Below are 20183 nucleotides of genomic sequence, written 5' to 3' on the forward strand. Positions count from 1 at the left end.
TCTGACACCTCCTTTCCTGCTGTTACTGGGGGTTTCAGACTAAAAAGGAGGGGACACCGCTCCTTAGCTTCACCCCCAGGAATGTGCCAGCTTTAAGAGATCTTTGCAGCTTTGGGAGAGTTTGAGAGCACTCAACTCAGAGCTGATTTAGTTCATTTTATGTATTTATCTCTTTTTTTTTTCTTTTGGCAAGCGACATGCAGCAGTACGTCAGCCTCCAAAACCTTTCCATGTAAGCGCTTTCTTCTTTCCTCACAGCTAGCTTTGTTCCAATTATTTGCAACAAGGTTTAATCAATAGTGTATTAGTAGTAGACAGAATAACCCCCAAACAAAACCCTGTGTATTTTTTCTCTCTCTCTTTTGTTTCCAAATACAGATGTTTCCAGCTCTTAATGCTCTCCTGTCAAACCCAGGTACGTTTGCAACAGACTGTCTGTTTTACTAACCAACCCCTCCCCCCCCCCCCAATGCAAAAAGTCAGGTTACGTTTTTTTCGATTTACTTGTGGAGTTCTTTCTTTGCAACAAAACCAAATTGTTTAAAGACACCGGGCTGCAATAGCATTCAAACCCAAAGTGCCCAAAGCTCTTTTGGAAACCAGAGTAATTGCTTTTTTTCCCCTGTGGTGCACTGCTTTAATCCTAAAGGTGGCATGTATCAGTTTGTGTGGTGCTTGAAAATAAATTGGCTAATGTTGTACTCTCAACCAAAATCAAAATGTTACCTGTGCATTCTGTTTTGCTAATGCTGACAATACTGATTTATTATTAAAGTTATTAAACATAGCACAGTTTTAAAAGTTAAGGAGCTCTCTCCTGCAAATACCTATGCACATGGGTAACTTTACTCACATGAGTAAACCTAAGGGGTAGATTCTAATCGCAGACCAGCATCGCTCAGGAGTAACTGTACTGACAGTGCAGTTGCACTGGCCTGAGAGCAGAATCTTGCCCAAGGAACTCAAATGGCACTACTCAGGTGAGTAAAATTACTTATGTGCATGTTTGAAGGTTCAAGGACCAATTGTAGGACTGGATAATCATGAAGGTAAGACTAATTATTTTAACTGTTTCAGAAATGAAATTGTGTCTATCTAGGAGTAGATGTAATAGACAATTAAGGTCAATGGGATTGCTCCGGTGTGTAACCGCTCACAGGATTGGGCCTTAACCCCTAGATAACGGGTACATTGTGCTGTATAGGAAGCCGGTATATTTCGTTAGAATACTGCTCATTGAGGGGAAATGCTCCATTCCAGAAATATACAAAGTTGAGATTTTTGGGACCTGAGTCTCCTCTCACACCAGTTTCATACCAGTGTGACTCCATCAGGCCAGATCTGCAGCTGGTGTAAATCAGCATTGATTTCAGTGGCGCTATCCCAATTTACACCAGCTGGGGATCTGTCCCAATCACTTCAGTGGAGTTACTTCTGATTTACACCAGCATGATATGTGAGAGCAGAATCAGGCCCGTTGGTTTTAAATCCAAAGTCAGAGCAGCTTGCCGTGGCTTGGGGTTTAACCCCCCCACCCCCCATTCCTTTTAAAGATGCAGTGTCCCTTTTTGTGATCTCAATAAAAGCCAGGGCTATTAAAAGGCACTGTTCCATACCAGCACCCTCTCAGCTAGACTCCAAACCGTTTTAACAGGCCAGCCTTGGATTCCTTAACATGCACTCCGAACCTTTTTAAGGTAAATGCCTTTGAAAACAAGAGGGGAATGGAGGTGCCTTTGATGGGGACAGAAACACCCCCAAAGCCTCTAAAGCGAATCCTTGCCGGAAGCGAGACCCTAGACCCTTCCCCACCCCACCCCACCTAACACACACACGCACACACAAAAAGGCTCAGGGATGCAGCGTATTGTGGAGCAGAAATTAGCACAATGGTGTTGGGCCTGGTTTTATTGCCCCCTTGGGGGCGGGGGGATCATTTGATGGTGCTGTGAAAGGTGGTGTGGGGCTTTCCCTTGAACTGCTTGCCTTTCCCCCACTGAGGGTGTATGGCAGGCGGGGCAGGAGGGGAGGCAAGCTGGCAAAGGCCAGAGCCATGCTTGAGCTCCTGTGTGATGAGCAGCTGTCTCTGGGACGGCTGATCACCAGTTCCTTTGGCAGCAGCAAGGGGTCGATCCCCCCCAGCGGCCACACTAAAGACCTGTGAAGATTCCACATAGATAATGTTTGCTGTGATCTTTGCTAGACCCTCTCTGTCCTCCTTTGTGAGGGAGGTGGGAAGAGGTGGGGAGGGGGGAGAGAGAGAGAGAGAGAGAGAGAGAGGTTTTGCCCTGTGATCTGAAATGAGCGGAGGCTGCTGAATGCTGAAGGAAAAGGTGGGAAAGATCACTCAAGGGGAGAAAGAAGCAGAGCCAAAAAAAAAATTAAAAAAAAAGTAAATAAATAAAAGCAAGAGGATTTTGGATGAATTAAAAGGAAGCAGCTCCAGGAACTCACGGAGAGGGGATTTCTACCTGGCTTCATTCCTGCATTCATTCCTCCCCCAGAGGGGCGCACAAGTCCCCCGTTGTCAGGGTTCACAGGTCCAACATGATGCTATGAGTCCTGATGGATGGGGACAGACAGCAGCCGGTCTAGGAAGAGTCCCCATTGAGCTCAGTTGAGTTGAGACCCAGCTGAATTGAGGCGGGGGGCGGGGGGGCGGCGCAGGAGAGCCCTGCTCCAGAAGCCAGCCTGAGTCAAAAGGAGACAATTGCCCTCTTTGCCAAAGGGTCTGGTCCTGGGAGGTGCTGAGTGCCTGGGACCCCCATAGAAGTTTACAGGATCTGTGAGTGCTCGGCACCTGGGCAGGACTAAACCATTCTCCTGATCACGGCTGTGCAACACCAAACTCTTCAGAAGTGACTCTGGGTACCCTGCTTGGGAAACCTTAAAGGCTCCTGATTTCCAGACCGTGCTGAGCACCCACCGTCTGAAAATCAGAGCCCTTTAAAGTGTCTCACGTTGCGCACCGAAAAATGGAGGCATCCAAAATCACTAGTCTCTTCTTAGACTCTGTTGGTCTCATCCTACATAGGGCTCGTTGGGCCACCCTCATTCATACTGGCGAGCACTCGCACAAGCACTCATGGACGTCAGTGAGGCTGCTCGTCTAAAGGTGCACAAGTATGAGTTAGTGTTGCACAATCGAGTCCGTTGTGAATGTCCTGCCTTTCGTGCCTCACCATAAATATAATAGTCACACTTTAAGGGTCCATTCAGAAATTGTTTATAAAGGATTAATACATGATTAACAGCTGTTACAAGCATGCACAGGTATGAGCAGCCTACAGCATTGATGTTTATAAGCACATCAGTAGAAGGTGTTATAGATGGTTGTAAGCCATGGTTATAAGCAACCTGTCGTCCTGTTGGACTCTGAAAAACCATTTATTAAAGCATCTATTAACCATCTCTTAACTATTTATAACTAGAACCTTGATAGAAAGTGTGAGCATAATATAAAATAATAGAGGATAGCTCCCACTTATGGCCAGATTTGCAAAACTGCTCAGCACGTAATGGAATCTGAGCTTTTTGGAAAATCTGGGCCTGATGGTGCGTTCTGAGCCTGTCTGAAAAATCTGGTAATAATGTCACAAGTAGGTCTATGAAACATATCCTAGCGTGCGGATTTACTGTAGAGAAGCTATTAAACACAGATTGGCTCTCCCTGTATTAAGTTATCAGTTTTTATTATTATTTATTTATTAGTGTAGTACTGTGGGAGACCTGGTCACAAACCAGAACCCCATTGCTGCCTTTCCTTTTACAGCAAGAAGTTCTGAGCCAGCCCAGTGGCCCATGTCACTGGTCTGTGAATGTTTCTGATGAGCTGAAGTTGGTGCTGTAGATAATCTCTGACCAGCACTCAGATTCCCAGAGAAATTTGGGGCAGATTAAAGTGGTCCATAGACAGGGCCTGATCCTGCTTCACCTGAAGTCAATGGCAAAATGCTCAGTGACCGGAATGGGAGCAGGGTTGCACACTATTTAGCAATAGGTCTTTAAGATCTCAGTTCTGCTATGGTAATAGCTGGGTGAAATCCTGGCCCCGCTGAAGTCAGCTGGGGTAAATCACTGGTGTTCCATTGAAGGCAATGGAGCAACTTTACACAGCTGAGGATGGATTTGCCTATGTGTCATGCACCAGCTAAAGAGCTACATTCTAGCTGAGATTTTTAAAGATGGCTAAGCGATGTGGACTACAGCAGTTTCAAAAATCCAAGTATTTCAACATTTTTTTCCTAATTTTCCTCACAGAAATATTTTGGTTTTCAAGTAGCAACAAAAGATTTTGTCCAGCTTTCGATGACCAGTGTTGGTAATTTTTTCTGCTGTTGGTAAAAAGTTCAGGTTTTGAAAACTCTATTCTGAAAATTTTTGCTGCAATCAAAACAAAAAAAATATTCTAAACGTTTTTAAATCAAAAACTGAATATTTTTACAAAAAAGTATGTTTCAGTTTCTATGTTTTAAAATGAAAAATTCAGTCATTTTGACCAAACTAAAATGTTTCCACAAACATTTGTATTTTGGTCAAAAAGCTATTTCTTATTTCCCCCCCCCCCCCCAAAAAAAAGTTTAAATTTAAAAAATTCGACCACCCGAATTGCATGGCCAAATCTCTTAAGGAGCTTTGAAAATCTCAGTCTTAGCTCTTAAAATCAGGGCTTCCTACTCCACTTGCATAGAGATTAAATGAAGCCTTCTCATACCAATAAAATGCATAGTTAAAGACATTGATTGAAGTTTAACTGCTCCGTGATAGCTCTGTATCGTCATAGGGATTGAGGATTATCAGCATTGTAGTCAACCAGCATGTCTGTAGTAATTAGCTGGTATTTACCATACAATAACTCTTCTGTTGGGGAGCATGTGTTTCTGCTAGGGCATTAGCATAAGTCACAAAGCCTGTTTGGGTACAATACACACTTTATTTAGTAGCCTTTCGGAGTGCGCTGAACCACTCCAGGCTGATTCTGCTGTCAGTTACACTGGTGTAAATCAGGAGTAATGCCATTGAAGTTACTGGAGTTATGCCAGTGTAAATCTGAAAGGCTGAGCTCTAGATTCTGCTCTTACATCATCAGAATCTATAGTAGCTCCTGGCCAGTGGGGACTCCCCACTGGGGAGCAGAATTTGGCCCTCTTCTTTTAGTGTATCTTTGAGGAGGAGAGGGGGGAATTCGGTCAATATGCTTTGACACACATGCATGTTGGGAGGGTTACAGCACATAATGGTTGCACGTAGATCCACAAACACATCAGTCTTCTCTGGTTTCCTGCATTGGTAGAAAGATTTGGTTTGTTGTCATGTTTGCTAAAGTTTAGGAAACTTTCAAGGCAATTCAGGCCTGGTTTGGAGCAAACTCGGGCCGGTGTATGGCATTGAGTTGATCCTGTTTGAAACACGCAGCAGCCTCCTGTTGTTTGAACAGGAGACCAATGGTTTCGACCAAAGTTTCATGTTGAGCTTTGTGGTCCTGATGCTGAAAGTCAGGGCATCTGGTCACCCTACTAGTTGCTCCTCACACATACATGGAGCTTCCAGCTCTGAGCCCCCACTGTGGGTTCAACACTTGAGTTCATGTACATGTACCAGAGTGGGATTCTGTCCATCGTTAGCTGAGTCAAAGAGTAGAATAACAGGAGTACTTGTGGCACCTTAGAGACTAACAAATTTATTAGAGCATAAGCTTTCGTGGGCTACAACCCACTTCTTCGGATGCATAATGACCTTCCCAAGAGTAACCTACCATTTGCTACTGGTGAGTCACTGTGCATTAGGAACCACATTCAGTTCTCAGTTCCGCTCAGCCTGTCTCATGGCTGGCAGTGAAGGGCGGAAGCTGAACCGGGGGTGTTTGCTGTTTTACCATACTGTGATTTGTAGGGGCTGGCTAAGAAAGAGCCCCCTTCCCCTATACACGAGAGAGAGCCTAGCTCACTCAGGGTAGTGTATGTTTTGTTTTTAGCCTGGGTTTTGAAGCCTTGATGTTCTTTAGCATTTCTGTCCCTCCCAGCCGGTGGTTCTTGTGAACGATTGTATGACATGATTGCTTATGATAGGGGCAGGACTCAGGGACCTGGGGCTCACTTCCGGTTTATGTCTTATGTTCCTAAAAGTTCATGCTTCAGGGTTTCAGCCAGCTGCCTGCAGGGGTCAGGAAGGGATTCCCCCCCGCCCCAATTCTTTCTGTTTTTTTTTTTATTGTTAATCTCCTTCCTCTGTAGCATCAGGGATGGCCACAGCTGGAGATGGGAGACTGGACAGGGAGGACCAGGGCTCTGAGATGGCACCGAGCATTCTCTCTCCCAGGTGCTTGGCTGGCTGGTTCTTACTCACATGCTCACTGATTGCCAGATGTGGGGTCCGGAAGGAAGATTGGCAGTGACCTCGGGCAGGGGCATTTGCCTTCCTCTTCAGCATGCGGGTGCAGGTCCCTTGCCAGGGTTATCTGGGTCTCTCTCACTTAACCATTTCCCTCCGTCGGACACTGGTGCACCTCGATCCCTCCTGTTCTCTGCCTGTGGCACATCACAGTCTAGTCTCCGGCGGGCTGTCATACTTTGGTCGAGTTTCAGTTGTTGGGTTTAGTGTGCAGGTGCTGGTGGCCTGTGATATACAGGATGTCAAACTAGATAGTCTTGTCGTCTCTTCTGGCCTTAAACTCTGTGACCCTAGGTCATCAGTGGCTCAAACAACGGGCAGTAATACTATTGGTCCTTCGCTCTCTGAGACTCTGATATAACATCTGCTTCGGGATCCTGGAGGCACCTGGGAGGCTCTGGGTTGCACTGGGGTTCCGGGGGCAGCTGGGAGGTTTTACGTTGCAGTAGGATCCAGGGGGCAGCAGGGAGGCTCTGGTTGCACTGGGGTTCTGGAGCCTAGAGCCAGTAGTGGTTTGCCCTTCACTTCTGGCATGAGTGTTGGCACCCATCAGCAACAGTGGTGGTGCCAGCGCATCAGCAGGCCCCTCTAATTCAGGTTTGGCTAACGTGGATCCGGAGTGTTGGCCATAGACTTTGAGTGCTACAGCTGACTTGCCATTCGCTGATTTCCAGCCCCTCTTTTCTAGTATTTGTCACTATTGAGGATGAGCCTGGCTCCCAGCAAGGGTCCTGAGGCACGCAGAGAAATGTGTGAGACATGCAGCAACAGGCTTTGTGTGCTGATGGCACAGTGAGGTTGTGGAAGTAGCGTTCTCTGTGACACATGCCTGCAGTTTGCATGGGCATGATCTTCCAGGAAGACCCTCGAATACACATTACTCCCTGGTCTTTGCTGTCAGGGCCCCCGGCAATACAGCAGGGACAGGACAACCCAATCCTTTATTCTATGATCACAGTCATGATAACTTCATAGGGCCGTGGAGGACTCATTCTTTGGGAAGAATTCAGCTTCTTTCCCACGGTCCGTATTTTGCTCTTGTTCTGTTGTTACTAACGACAATGAGAGTCGGGGGGGGGGGAGAGAGGAAGGGGGACACCTTTACTACTTCATCTGTTCTACTTTCTTCCCAGCTCCGCTAACAAGTCCTGGGTTTGAAGAATCACATTCACAAGGTGGCCAGATGCCAGGACGATGGAATAGATAGAGATTTAGATTGGAAGCTCTTTAGGGCAGGGATTGTCTTTTTGTTCAATGTTGGTACAGCACCTAGCACAATGGGGTCCTGCTCCAGGACTGGGGTTCCTATGTGCTACAATAATACAAGTAAATAAATAAATAAATAAATAAATAATAATAATAGAGTTATAGTGGACATATGGATGATGGTTATTTATGGTAGATGGAAGGTTTATATTAGATAGAGCATTATACTGAATGAATGGATGATGGTTATATATGGAAGAGAGAAGGTTATATTAGATAAGCAGATATTTACATCCGATAGAGAGTAATATTACATATAACATATGGAGAGACTGCCGAACCAGTAGAGAGAGGGTTATAGTGGATGGATAGATGGATATATTTCTATAGACACAGAGAGAGAATCGTCTTCCCTTTAGCAATCAATTTTGCTGTCCCAGAGAACTAGGACTTTGTGGGTAATAGGAGCCTATGACTCATAACAATCCCAAGTAACAAAGAAATAAGAGAAACAGGACGGGCCTCTGAGTTTCCAGGAGACGTGGGTGGGTCTTGGTTAGGTAGGTATGTTACTAGAGAAAGGCACCAGATTATCCCTTCTTAGAAGGTAGCCATCTGCGTATCCCCAGAAAAGGAGCAGGATGGGGAGCAGCAGTGCAAGTTTTTACACACACACAGCCTCTCACCCCTTGATCCACCCACCCGCCCACGCAGCCTCTCACCCCTTGATCCAGCACCTCTACTAGTCTGAGGGGACCTGGGTCTCCAAGCCCCATTCAGTCCTCTGTTGAGCCTGCCAGCTAGTTGCATCTGTGGTGGCAGGTGTTATGGGTACTGGACTGAGACTCATCTCACCTAGGCCAGCTAACGGCCATCAGGCAGCAATGGCTTTGGTCACTGTCTATTTGGAATGGAGATGAAAAGCTCCGTATCCCATCTCTGCCCCCCAGGATGTCCTGGAATCTAAAATGTATACACAAGTTTGCATGGAATGCAATGAAACTGCATGAGGACTCCGGCCTGGGTGCCTCTAATTTCAAGCTAGGTTCCATCATGTATGTGACCTCCTCTCCAGAGTACCAAGCTCCATCCCCTGTCCTCTAGGTCTCCTGACCAGGACGTCCCTTTGTTGGTACCTGACTATATCCCAGCCACCTCCTTGGCATGCTCCTCAGGGTCCCAGACCCCATCCCACCACCCTGCGTGAGCTCTCCTGCCCAGGATGGCCCAGTGATGGCTCCCGACTCCATATCCTCGCCATATCTGTGGGGCTGTCCAAAACAAATTGATTTTATTTTTCCCTTTGTAAACAAAGGGGGAGAATCAACCGTCTCCTAATTTTAACCAGTACGTGAGGGACCAGGGCGCCATGACAGACCAGCTGAGCCGAAGGCAGATCAGGGAGTACCAGCTCTACAGCCGGACCAGTGGCAAGCATGTCCAGGTGAACGGCAAAAGGATCACCGCCACGGCAGAGGATGGCAACAAATTCGGTAAGGAGCTAGAGATGCCCCCATCCCGCCAAAGCACATGGCCAGATCTCAGCCATCTGTGATGGAAAGAGACTGGCTGGTGGGGAATGCACTTTAATTCTGAGCGATTACCATGTGGCTATATCAGCCACATCTGGAAATGGTTGTCGGCCCTGCAGAGATTTCACATCTGGAACCTGGTCAGAGAGGCCAGTGCCAACACAGGGATGAGTCACACTGCTTGGGTTAGATTGTGAACTCCTTGGGGCACGGACCGCCTCTTTGTTCTATGTCTGTGTGGCACCTAGGACACCGGGGCTTTGATCCATATCTGGGGCTCCTAGGTGCTATCACAATAGGGGACTATACACCTGCTGGGTTCTATTACCAGCTCAGGGAAGGGAGTGGGATTTAGTGTTTAAGAGCAGGGTTGGGCAGGGCTGGGCTGGGTCTTAGGACTGTTCCCAGTTCAGGAAGGGAATGAGACCTAGTATCTAAAACAGGGATGCCCGGAGTCGTGACTCCCAGGTTTTAGTCCCACCATTGCCTGTGAATCACTGTGCCACATCCCTGCTCCATGCCTCAGTTTCTCTGTCTGTAAAGCGGGGATAATGGTACTGCCCCCATCCCTGGGAGCGCTTTGAGACACTTGACTGAGACAGATAACTAGCATCCCTGGTACGGGGTAAGAAGGGTCACAAGGGTTGCTTTCATATATATCCCCAAGGAAGAGACAGAGACCAGGAGACCTTCCAGTTTCATAGCCACAGCTTCACTGACAATGCAACCAGCTGAAGACTGGTATGTATTAGAAACCGAAAGACGACTTCCTGGCAATTGAGAATATCCAGGAACCTATGGCTAGCATTTTAAAAGGTATTCTGGTCTAATATACAAAACAGGCTTGCTAAAGCCACTCCAGTCCATCCCTAGCATGTTTGGGACTGAATCGCTGGGTGAAATCTTGACCCCATTGTATTCAAATGTCCCTTTGACTTGAGGATTTCATCTTTCATGTGAGAATCCAGCAAAATGTATGGATTGTTGTTTACATTTCCCTTTGTGGAAATCTCTCTCGTAAAGGCAAAGTCCTGACTATCATCAGAGACTGTGATGCTTCAAACGTACAATGGCTTGTTATGGTAACAATCCAGCACTACTTTAGGGACAATAATCCCAGATTCTCCTAGGGTGAAGTTACATGCAACTCTTGTTCAATTTATATTCTGGTCAGTTTATTTGGGGGTTAAACCTAAATCTGATCTGAAAGTCATGACTCTGAGATCTTGTTTGGACTTCAGTTATGCACATGCTGGCAACTGGAAGATTAATACATTGTCTTCAACTACCAGGTTAAATCAAAGAGAAAAGCTTTAACTGGATTTAAAAATACACCTAGGTCCTGCTCCCTTCCACTTCAGTGGGAGCAGGAATCAGACCATATTGATAGTCTGTTAGAATACAAAATAGGATGGTTACAGTTTGTTCTGAACATCAAATGAAGATTTAAAGATTCAGGGTTACAAAAAGTACCTAGCAGGTCCATTTGTTTTGGCTTTTTAAATTATTTTAAGGATTGACAGAGATATTAATGGTTTTCAAAGGATGTTTTTTCAAAAGCCAGCAGATAAAAAGAACACTCCAAAGCATAATGATTAAAACTTATTCCAGAGGGGGGAATTCTTCTGTTTATTGAGGAATTGTTCAAGATCAGTTAAACATGACAATAAGGCTTGATCAAAAAGCTGGTGGCAGGACAGCTGTAGCCAAATCAAGGAGAGGTGCTAAAAACAATTGTTCCATTTGATTGAAACGGTCTCATTATAAACAAAAAGGTGAATGTTTTCCCCCTAGAGTGCAGCGGATAAGAGAATTTGCAAAGAAACCTTGGTGTGAGCTTCCGATGGATCTTATGCACCATGTGCCAATTTCTGCACTTGCTTAGGAATCAGTCCAACTCCCGTTTAAGTCAGTGGCCCATTAGCTCCTCTGGGAGCTGGATTGTGGTCTTTATACCTGGAACCAACACCACTTAAGTCAAGGGAGTTTCATCCATGTAACTGACAGCAGGATTCGGTCCATAACTTCCCATCGTCCAAGCAAAACTATGGCTCCCCGAATTCACTTGATTGAGCAGCTGTAACAGACAGGCTAGTGCTAGGAGGCAGGCATAATGTTTTGCTGCATTAGAATTAGATTCTGTTACTCATCCAAGTGTGGATAGAGGCTTTTCCTTAGAGGTTGTAACCAGAGACAGGCTAACGGCGCAAAAATTTAGATTAGGATTTTGACCCCTCTTAAGGGCAGGGGTGTTCGGAGGGGGGATTTTGGCTAGGGGCCCATCAGTAATTGGAACAAATAGAGTATTGGTCATAGGGACATAGGACGGGAAGGGACCTCATGGGTCATCGCATGCCATTCCATCGTATAATCCTATTCATAAATGTATCAAGCTCCATCCCAGTCAGGTTCCTGACCCTGACTACTCCTGTTGGGAGGCTGGTCCAGAACCTCACTCCTCTGATTAGAAACCTGCTAATTTCCAGCCTGAATTTATTTGTGGCCAGTTGATCCCCATGGTTGTTCTGCCCATGTGCATTTTACATGGGAAGGGGGATGAAAGCCAAGATGCCTGAATACAAAACTGGTGGGTCCCAGAACCTAAGAGATCTAGTTGTTTTATCACTTAACTGGGCCATGTTCACTGTCCTGCACATCTCTAACGGTACAGTTCCCATCACTGTAACCCATACCTGGAGGGAAAGGCACCTGCAAAGGCAAGCAGCACAACTGAGTTTTTATGGCTAGGGACAATAGTCTGGGGTTTTCTTAGGCTGAAATTCACCCCTCTGCAGAGGGCCTAACCCAGAAACTATGCACCACTTGAGTCCCACTTAAGACCCTTTTTGAGGGTCTAAGTGCAGTGTGCCCACCCCTCAAGCATTTGTAAATAATTCCCACCCCCAAAGGGTTCAAAAATTAAAAAGCATCCCAAATTTTGGAGGGTGGTGCTTCTCGGGCCCTCCAAAAATCATGAGATTGGCTTAAAAATCATGTTTTAAAAAAAAAAAAAAATTCTGAGGCTTTAGGATGCACACAGGTCATGTTCCAAGCTTTTCCCTATAGCCAGGAGGGCTAGAACCTTTTTTTTTTTTTTTTTTAAATGAAAGCTGAGAGTCTCATCTTGCGAGTTAATCCTTATACAGCACCTGGCACAAAGGGCCCTGCTCCATGACTGGAGCTCCTAAGCACTACAGTAATACTACTACTAAGTGGTACATAGGCATTATTCTGGCCCTCTGTACAGGGCTGAATTTCAACATTTCAGCATTATATTTTGCAGAAGCTGAAGCTCTCCTGCAGTAAATGATACTTGCTCACAGGCTATTTTGCTACTGAAATCTGCTATTCCCCATTGCTCTGGCATTAGGCTTTAGAAATTGTCATGTGTTAAACAATCCCACAGATGCCCCTGAATTTCCTTAATAAAAATACTTAATTTCTATTAAAAAAAGAAAGGCTGTTCTAAGCAGCCTGGAAGTTAAAATAGCTCAACTCACCAGCTCCAGGTACTACTGCCTTGCATGTTCCAGATCTTTCTCCAGATTAATTAAACAAACACAGATGCAGGCTATAGTTAATTAAACACAGGTGCAGGCTAGATCCTTGGTTGCAAGATATAGGTATTTTTGTCTGTTCACAGAGGGTTCTAGGCCATAGGAACACATCAGACCCCAGGTGTTCTAATTAAAGAATGTGGAATGGACTCGCAGACAATTAACCCTTGACTGACTGGTCAAGAGACTAACACAGCAAAACAGGTTTCAGCATCCGAAGAAGTGGGTTGTAGCCCACGAAAGCTTATGCTCTAATAAATTTGTTAGTCTCTAAGGTGCCACAAGTACTCCTGTTATTATTACAGCAAAACACATACAGTATGCAATGGTAATAATACTGTGCATAGTCCCATGCTTTGTGCAACTTTAACCTTTTCTTTACTGTGTGTTTTGATGATATTGAATACTGGCAGTGGCCATTTTTCATCACATGCCCATGTGAAGGGTTTGTTCATTGTTACCTGGGACAAAGGCAGAATTGCTTAATTGTAATATTATAATTACTATTACTTCTGTCCTTGCCCCTAACAGCTTATACTATAACACACAATGGGTGGGAGGGGAAATAGAGAAAGAAGTTACTTGCCCAAAGACATACACTTGGGCCAGGAGTTGACCCTGGGTCCCCAACTCCTAAGCCAATACCTTAGCCACTAGACTGTGCTGCTTCTTGTAAATAGGCGCCTCCTTTATTTCCTGATTTGATCAAAGCAGCAGCCCTGGCTGCAGACTTGGCTTTCACCCTGTCCTCATAGATCAGTGATTCTCAAACTTTTGTACTGGGACCCCTTTCACACAGCAATCCTCTGTGTGCGACCCCCCCTTATAAATTAAAAACACTTTTTTACATATTTAACACCATTATAAGTGCTGGAGGCAAAGCAGGTTTTGGGATGGAGGTTGACAGCTCGCGACCCCTCCATAATAACCTTGTGACTCCCTGAGGGGTCCCGACCCCCAGTTTGAGAACCCCTGTCATAGATCCTTGAGGTAAGTGGGCAAGTTATCTGTGCTGGGTATGTGCTTCCATTTGCTTCTCAGATGAAAGGGGTGGTGGATTGCTGGAGACGTAAGGACAGAACTGCAAACCAAAGGCTTAGACACTCCAGCCATCCCCTCTGGCAGCTTTCCTGCTGGGTTACTCTCTAATTCCTATTTCTGTATCACGGCCCCGTTAGCTGGGGAGTGGAAAGCACCATGTGCTGTGACAATTCAATGAGATTTGTCCCCACAGCCCCCCTCTGAGGCTGGGCACTGCTGTTATCCCCCTGGTACAATGGGGACCTGAGGCACACAGCAAGTGAGGGTGTGCCTACACTTCGACACTAATCTCCAGCTCAAGGAGACCTACGTGCCCTAGCCGCATGCCTGTTGTTTGAGAGGTGTTCAAACGCAGAGCTGTTAGCCCCTCCACTGCAGCAGCTAAACTTTATTGTTAGCATGCACGCTCGGGTCCATCTCCTTGAGCTGGGAATCCTACTGCAGCTCCAAGTGTAGATGTGCCCTGTGTATCTTGCCCAAGGTCACCTGGGGAGTTTGAGGTAGGGCAGAGAAGTACTAGCCAGGTGCCCTAACCACTGGGTTATCTGTCCTCTAGAGCCGAGATCATGTAACTGCTGGTAGCGCAGTCTGTGTGTGCCGTTTGGTGGCATTTGTTTTTAACGCACTCCCTATGCTCCTCTGGATCTCTGCATGGGCCTGAGCGCACACACTGACCCCCGGCACACAGACTGGCCATCACTCACTCTAGCATTGGTGGAAGGAGTTTTGTTTTGTTTTCTCCCTCTCTCTCTTTCTCTCATCCTTGCAGCAAAGCTGATCGTGGAGACGGACACCTTTGGGAGCCGTGTGCGCATCAAAGGAGCCGAGAGCGAGAAATACATCTGCATGAGCAAGAGGGGGAAGCTCATTGGAAAAGTGAGTCACAGCCAGGGACACCCCCACGCCCCACCCCCTCACCCCTCTGTGCTCCCCCCCCCCCCCCCGGTCAAGGAACGTGGCCTTCAAACTTTATAAAGTGTTGGGACGCTGCCAGGGGAAGTGGTGGTGTCTCCATTTCTTGATGTCTTCAGATCAAGATTGGATGCCTTTTTGGATGAGATGCTTTAGCCAAACACAAGTGACTGAGCCCAGTACCTGGGTAACGGGGTGAAATAAATGTGATCTACAAGGGGTCAGACTAGATGATCTAAGGGTCCCTTCTGGCCTCCAATACCTGAATCTATAACATCTCTCTTCTTTATCGGGATCCATCTCCGAGAAGACAGAACCTGGCAAGCCCCCGCTGCTGTTTTTGTAGGAGCTGTATAAAAACAATGGGCTGGAACTTCAGCAGGTGTCAGTCAGAATAGCTCCATTAAAGTCAATGCAGCTAAGCCGGCTCACTCCAGCTGTGGAGCCGGCTCACTCCAGCTGTGCTCTTGCAGTCGCCCTGCAGGCTGTGCCAAGGAAGTGCACTAACAGGCACGTCATGCTTGGTCCTGCAGGTCTCATCAGTGCTGCAGGAAATCAGCCCTTCCCTGCACACACAGTAGCGCCTCTGCACTGATCCGTAGATGCACACTGCTCCATTGCTGCCCCATCTGGATGCTTCCTCAGACACTTTTCTTTCCACTTTGGAACAGGTGATTGGAAACTTTAGGCATCAGAGGCCCAGGTACTACCAAGGGTCATTCTCATTCTGCTGGAGACCTGGCTGGCATGGACAGGGCCCTGCTGTGGGGAAGTTCATGCTGCTGGAGTCCTGGTTAGTCCAGATAAGCATTACAGTGAGATAGAAAGACCATAGGGTGCTCTCCCACTGCATCATATTGTCTCCCCGTTAATTGGAAGCTCCTTAAATGAAGGCCCTGGGATTCGATAGCGAGCTAAAGGAGGGAGCTTTATTGATGTTCGTACTATTTCCAGAGAGCCCTGAGTAAACTCTCAAAGCCCCACATCAGCAGGCTGTGGGCTTGGGATGGATACTCTGGGTCTGGTTGTTCTTTGATTGTTCCATCATGCTGAGGAGAAAACAGAAGCTTTGCCCTGGGATGATATGTGGAGTGGGAGATCTACCTCAAGTAGCTGTCTGAGCAAAACTGCAAGTCAAAGGGGGACTGAATGACTGATGGGATTGAAAAGGGAGCAGAGGATTTGACACCTCGGAGACATCAGTTCCAGTCCAGCTCTGGCTGGCAGGGGTTATAAGCCGTCCCTGGTTGGTGGCCTGGGTACCCTGAATGAATTGTTCTACATGTCTACTGAAGGTGGGACAAGAAACAATGGGCTTAATCTGCAGCAGGGGAGATGTAGGTTAGATATTAGGAAAAACTTTCTAACGTAAGGGTAGTTAAGCTCTGGAACAGGTTACCAAGGGAGGTTGTGGAATCCCTGTCATTGGAGGCTTTTAACAGCAGGTCAGAGGAAAGGTCTAGGTTTGCTTGGTCCTGCCTCAGAGCGGGAGCTGGACTGGATGACCTCTCAAGGTCCCTTCCAGCCCAATGATTCTATGAATCTGGTGAGTCTTGGTCCAGTTCCCACTGGATCCCAGAAAGCACCCCTCCCCCCCGATTAGCATTATACAGCCCCCTTGTTGGGAGCCCCAGAACAGCAGCCAAGGACTGAATGGGACAGAGAGACTGGACTCCCCTCTTACTCCTGAGCAGTGGGGTTCCCTGCCTGGCAGGGTCCTGGGAAGCCTGCCCGGCTTCCATGAGGTCTGGCAACCCGGCACCTTCTATTGGCACTAGATCCTCCCAGGCCTTGATTCTGCTCCCACGAAGTCCAATGGCAAAACCAGTGGCCCAGGATCAGACCCTGCCTAACAACACTTAACCCTTTCCCTGCTGGATTAACCCACTCTCTCTCCCTTCCTTCCATCCAGCCCAATGGCAAGAGCAAAGACTGCATCTTCACTGAGATCGTTCTGGAGAACAACTACACAGCCTTCCAGAATGCCCGCCATGAGGGCTGGTACATGGCCTTCACGCGCAAGGGCCGCCCTCGGAAAGCCACCAAGAGCCGCCAGAACCAGCGGGAGGCACACTTCATCAAGCGCCTCTACCGCGGCCAGCTGCCCTTCCCCAACAACGCCGAGCGGCAGAAGCAGTTTGAGTTTGTGGGGTCCTCCTCCCCGACGCGCCGGACGAAGCGCACCCGCACTCCGCGGCCCCGCACGTAGGGCCCTGCGTTTTGGATAGTGCCACTCACCCCTGCTGTGCGGAGGGCCGGGCTGTCTGCCCGCCCCACACACAGACCCAGGCTGCTGCCCCATGCTGTATGTAGGGCCGGGCCATCTGCCTCCCGCACACAGATCCACTCTGCTCCCCCATTCCGTACCTAGGTCTGTGTGTCACTTGCACGCCCGGTGCCCACCACTATGCCATGCTGCACGTTGCTGTGCGTCCTGCCCTCCAAACACACCCATACCCACGCACACCCATTGCCCCAGCTGTTCATAGGACTGTGCCCCCCAGCACCCTGCCACTCCCCATATTTTTTTTTACAAAGATGCTCTATTTTTATACTTCGATTCTCTTAGGCACAAAGAAATATTGACTCAAGGAGCAAGGATCAGGTGTGGGGGGTTATTTTTTGTATATAGATGTAACCCCAGGCAGGATTTCCCTTTGTTCTAGAGCACCCCTGTAATGACCCCCAAGATTCAAACACCCATTGCTTTGCCTGCCCTTCTGTACAGCGACCCCTGCTGGGAGGGAAGCAGACAGCAACTGGTTTTGGAGACTTCTCCTTCTGACCCTGTTCTCAGCATCAAAGGTGCTAACTCCACCCTGACTGCCAAGTTCCTGTGGGACCAATCCTGGCAGCTGGTTGGGTTTTTTTATTCCGCTACATGGGCTAAGCTCAAAACTTCTGACTGGTGCCATCTTTTAGACTGTGGGACAGTCTCCCCATGTGGACGCAGTGGAACAAGACTGTCGACTGGACTGTAGGGAAGAGTCCTGCCTTGGGATAGGGATGAACTAGCAGGACTTTTTTCTCCAGTGTGCATGGATGTATCTAGCGAACAGACAGCTGATATGCAGGAGACTGTCTGCAAGGGTCCCAGGGCCAACAAATCCAAGTGACTTGGAAGCCTGTAGAGCAGCAGAAGGGTTGAGATCATTCTGCCTTCCCAGAGGGGAGGTAGATGTCTGTCTATGGTACTTAGCTGGCCCCATTACTGTAGCCCCTCACAATCTGTAATATATTTATCCTTGCAACACTCCTGGAAAGCAAGGCAGTGCTATTATCCCCTTTGTACAGAGGGAGAACGGAGACACAGAGAGACTAAGGCCTGGTCTATAAGTAAAATTTAGATCGACCCATCTACGTCACTCAGGGGGATGAAAATATTTGCACCCCTGAGCACTGTAGTTAAGCCGATCTAGCCCCCAGTGTAGATGTGGCTAAGTCGGTGGGAGAATTCTTCCATCATCCTAGGAGGTGGATTATCTAGATGGAGGGGAAAAAAGCACCCAGTGACTGCTGTATAGGCATACTCACAATGACTTGCCTAAGGTCACACAGGAAAGGTGGAGAAAGACCAGGGAATTGAGCCTAGGTCTTTAGAGTATTGACTTAGCACTCTAACCACTGGGCCATCTTTCCCCTCCTGGTTGGTTATTAGCCAGAGGGAAGAGGGTTCTGGGACTGAGCGGTGGGCATTCCAGCATGGAAAAGGTTGAGCACCACAGTTGCAGAGGCAAGATCCCAGCACTTGTTTTCAGCTTGTCACAAGCCTCTTTATTTTATTTATTTTATTGTAGGGTTTTGACTTCCCTTCTTCCCTCAGTCAGGGGCTTTCCTTTTGCTTCGAGAGACCAAATTCCCAACCACACGCCCACTTTGGAAGAGAAATAAAATGAGGACCCCCCGTTTGACTAGCCAGAGAGCAACCTGGCCTAGTGTCTATGATTCCCTATCAGGTAAAGAGAAACCACTTTTAGGGTTTTTTTTAATACATTCCAATATTTCCTTAAAGAGTTGACTGTTGTCGCTTTAGGCCTAAACATTTAGACTTTGGGATTTTTTTTTTTTTTTTTAAACCTGAAATGAATAAAAATTAATGTCTTGGGTGTTTTTTTTATTTCAAGCACAGCATGTTTTGGGGGCTTGTCTGTATGTTTCTTTTGAGATGTAAGTGTTGCTCTGCTGTACTGGAGACCCAAATGCAGCAGCAGCAGCAGCAGAGGGCTGGTCTAGCTGCACTTCCCAAGTTGAGCAAAGTACAAAGAGTTAAATAAACTGCACATGTGGCAAAAAGCAAATGATTTTCCCTCCCCAGTGATTTCAGGCCGAGTAATCTTTGGCTCTATTTCTAAAGGGCTGTCTACACAACAGAAGCTGTATACAGGCTAGCCTATCTAAGCTAGCTTTAATATAGCTAGTATTGGTAACAATATGAAGTCAGCAGAGCGGGCTGGCAAGTCAAGTATGTACCCAACATCTATGCCAGGCTCGCCTCATACTATCAGAGCTGATGCCCACACTGTGCTGTCTTCACTGCTACTGTTACCCACAGTAACTGGATTCAAGCTGGCTCAATAGGCTGGCCCCTGCATCGCTTTTGCTGTGTAGACAGGCCCTAACACAGGCACAGATGTTTGAATTTGTTTAATGCCTTAGAATTGTTATCTTGATGGGTATTCCAGTGCCACCCCCAGAGTCCATTGTGCTGGAGGCTGCACAGAGGGATAGTAGGAGACAATCCTTGTGCCAAAGAGCTTAGGGTACCATTTTCAAAAGTGCCTGAGTGACTTGGGAGCCTCAGTCCCATTTTCAAAAGTAACTTAGGCCTTTAGGAGCCTGTGTTGTTTGAAAATTAATGGGACTGAACATAAGAACGGCTGAACTGGGTCAGACCAATGGTCCAACTAGCCCAGTATCCTGTCTTCTGACAGTAGCCAATGGCAAGGGCTTCAGAGGGAATGAACAGAACAGGCAATTATCGAATGATCCGTCCCCTGTCGTCCACTCCCAGCTTCTGGCAGTCAGAGGCTAGGGACACCCCAAGCATGGGGTTGCATCCCTGACCATCTTGGCTAATAGCCATTGACACTGCTAAGTCACTTAGGTGCTTTTGAAAATTTTACCACTACAGCCCAAATAGCCAAATCATAAGAAGGGCAGGGTTGGGTGGGGGAGAAACTGAGGCACAGAAAAGTGAAGAGTCTTGTCCAAGGTCACCCTGCATGTCAGCGGCAGAGCTGGCAATAGAAGACAGATCTCTGTATTCCCACATCTGGCACTATAGCCACTAGCCCACACTGCCTCTTGAGAAGCTAGAACCTGGTTAACTCTATTAGTTAATCAACGAATCCTATCAGTTTTCCAACACCCCTTCCCCCGGTCACTCTCACCCCATTTCTCAGCACGGTTCCGAGCAGAATACCATGGTGAGGTCTTAAACTACCAGAGAGGAACAGTGGCTTTGTGATTCGAACTGTCGAGAGGCCTGGCTTCTATTCCTGGCTCTCTCCTGGTCTTGCTCCGTGACCTTGGGTGAGCATTTACA

At 47.3% G+C, this 20183-nt stretch overlaps 1 protein-coding gene across 1 annotated transcript; it reads left to right on the top strand.

The window, feature by feature from the left end:
- Positions 1-197: 197 nt before the first annotated feature.
- FGF17 (fibroblast growth factor 17) lies at positions 198-16847 on the top strand. The gene is made up of 5 exons (XM_065399335.1): positions 198-232; positions 379-415; positions 8912-9089; positions 14496-14602; positions 16551-16847. Exons 1-5 carry the CDS (start codon positions 198-200, stop codon positions 16845-16847), a joined length of 654 nt encoding a protein of 217 aa, XP_065255407.1.
- Positions 16848-20183: the final 3336 nt, after the last annotated feature.

Source organism: Emys orbicularis, chromosome 2 (assembly GCF_028017835.1).
Source record: "Emys orbicularis isolate rEmyOrb1 chromosome 2, rEmyOrb1.hap1, whole genome shotgun sequence".
In the NCBI taxonomy this organism is placed as follows: domain Eukaryota; kingdom Metazoa; phylum Chordata; order Testudines; family Emydidae; genus Emys; species Emys orbicularis.

What these genes read in the sequence shown, in the direction of transcription:
- FGF17 (XM_065399335.1), top strand. Translation starts at nt 198, where the DNA reads ATGCAGCAGTACGTCAGCCTCCAAAACCTTTCCAT. An exon ending in AGCCTCCAAAACCTTTCCAT is followed by an intron (nt 233 to 378) that starts GTAAGCGCTTTC and finishes TTCCAAATACAG; the next exon opens with ATGTTTCCAGCTCTTAATGC. An exon ending in AGAGGATGGCAACAAATTCG is followed by an intron (nt 9,090 to 14,495) that starts GTAAGGAGCTAG and finishes TCATCCTTGCAG; the next exon opens with CAAAGCTGATCGTGGAGACG.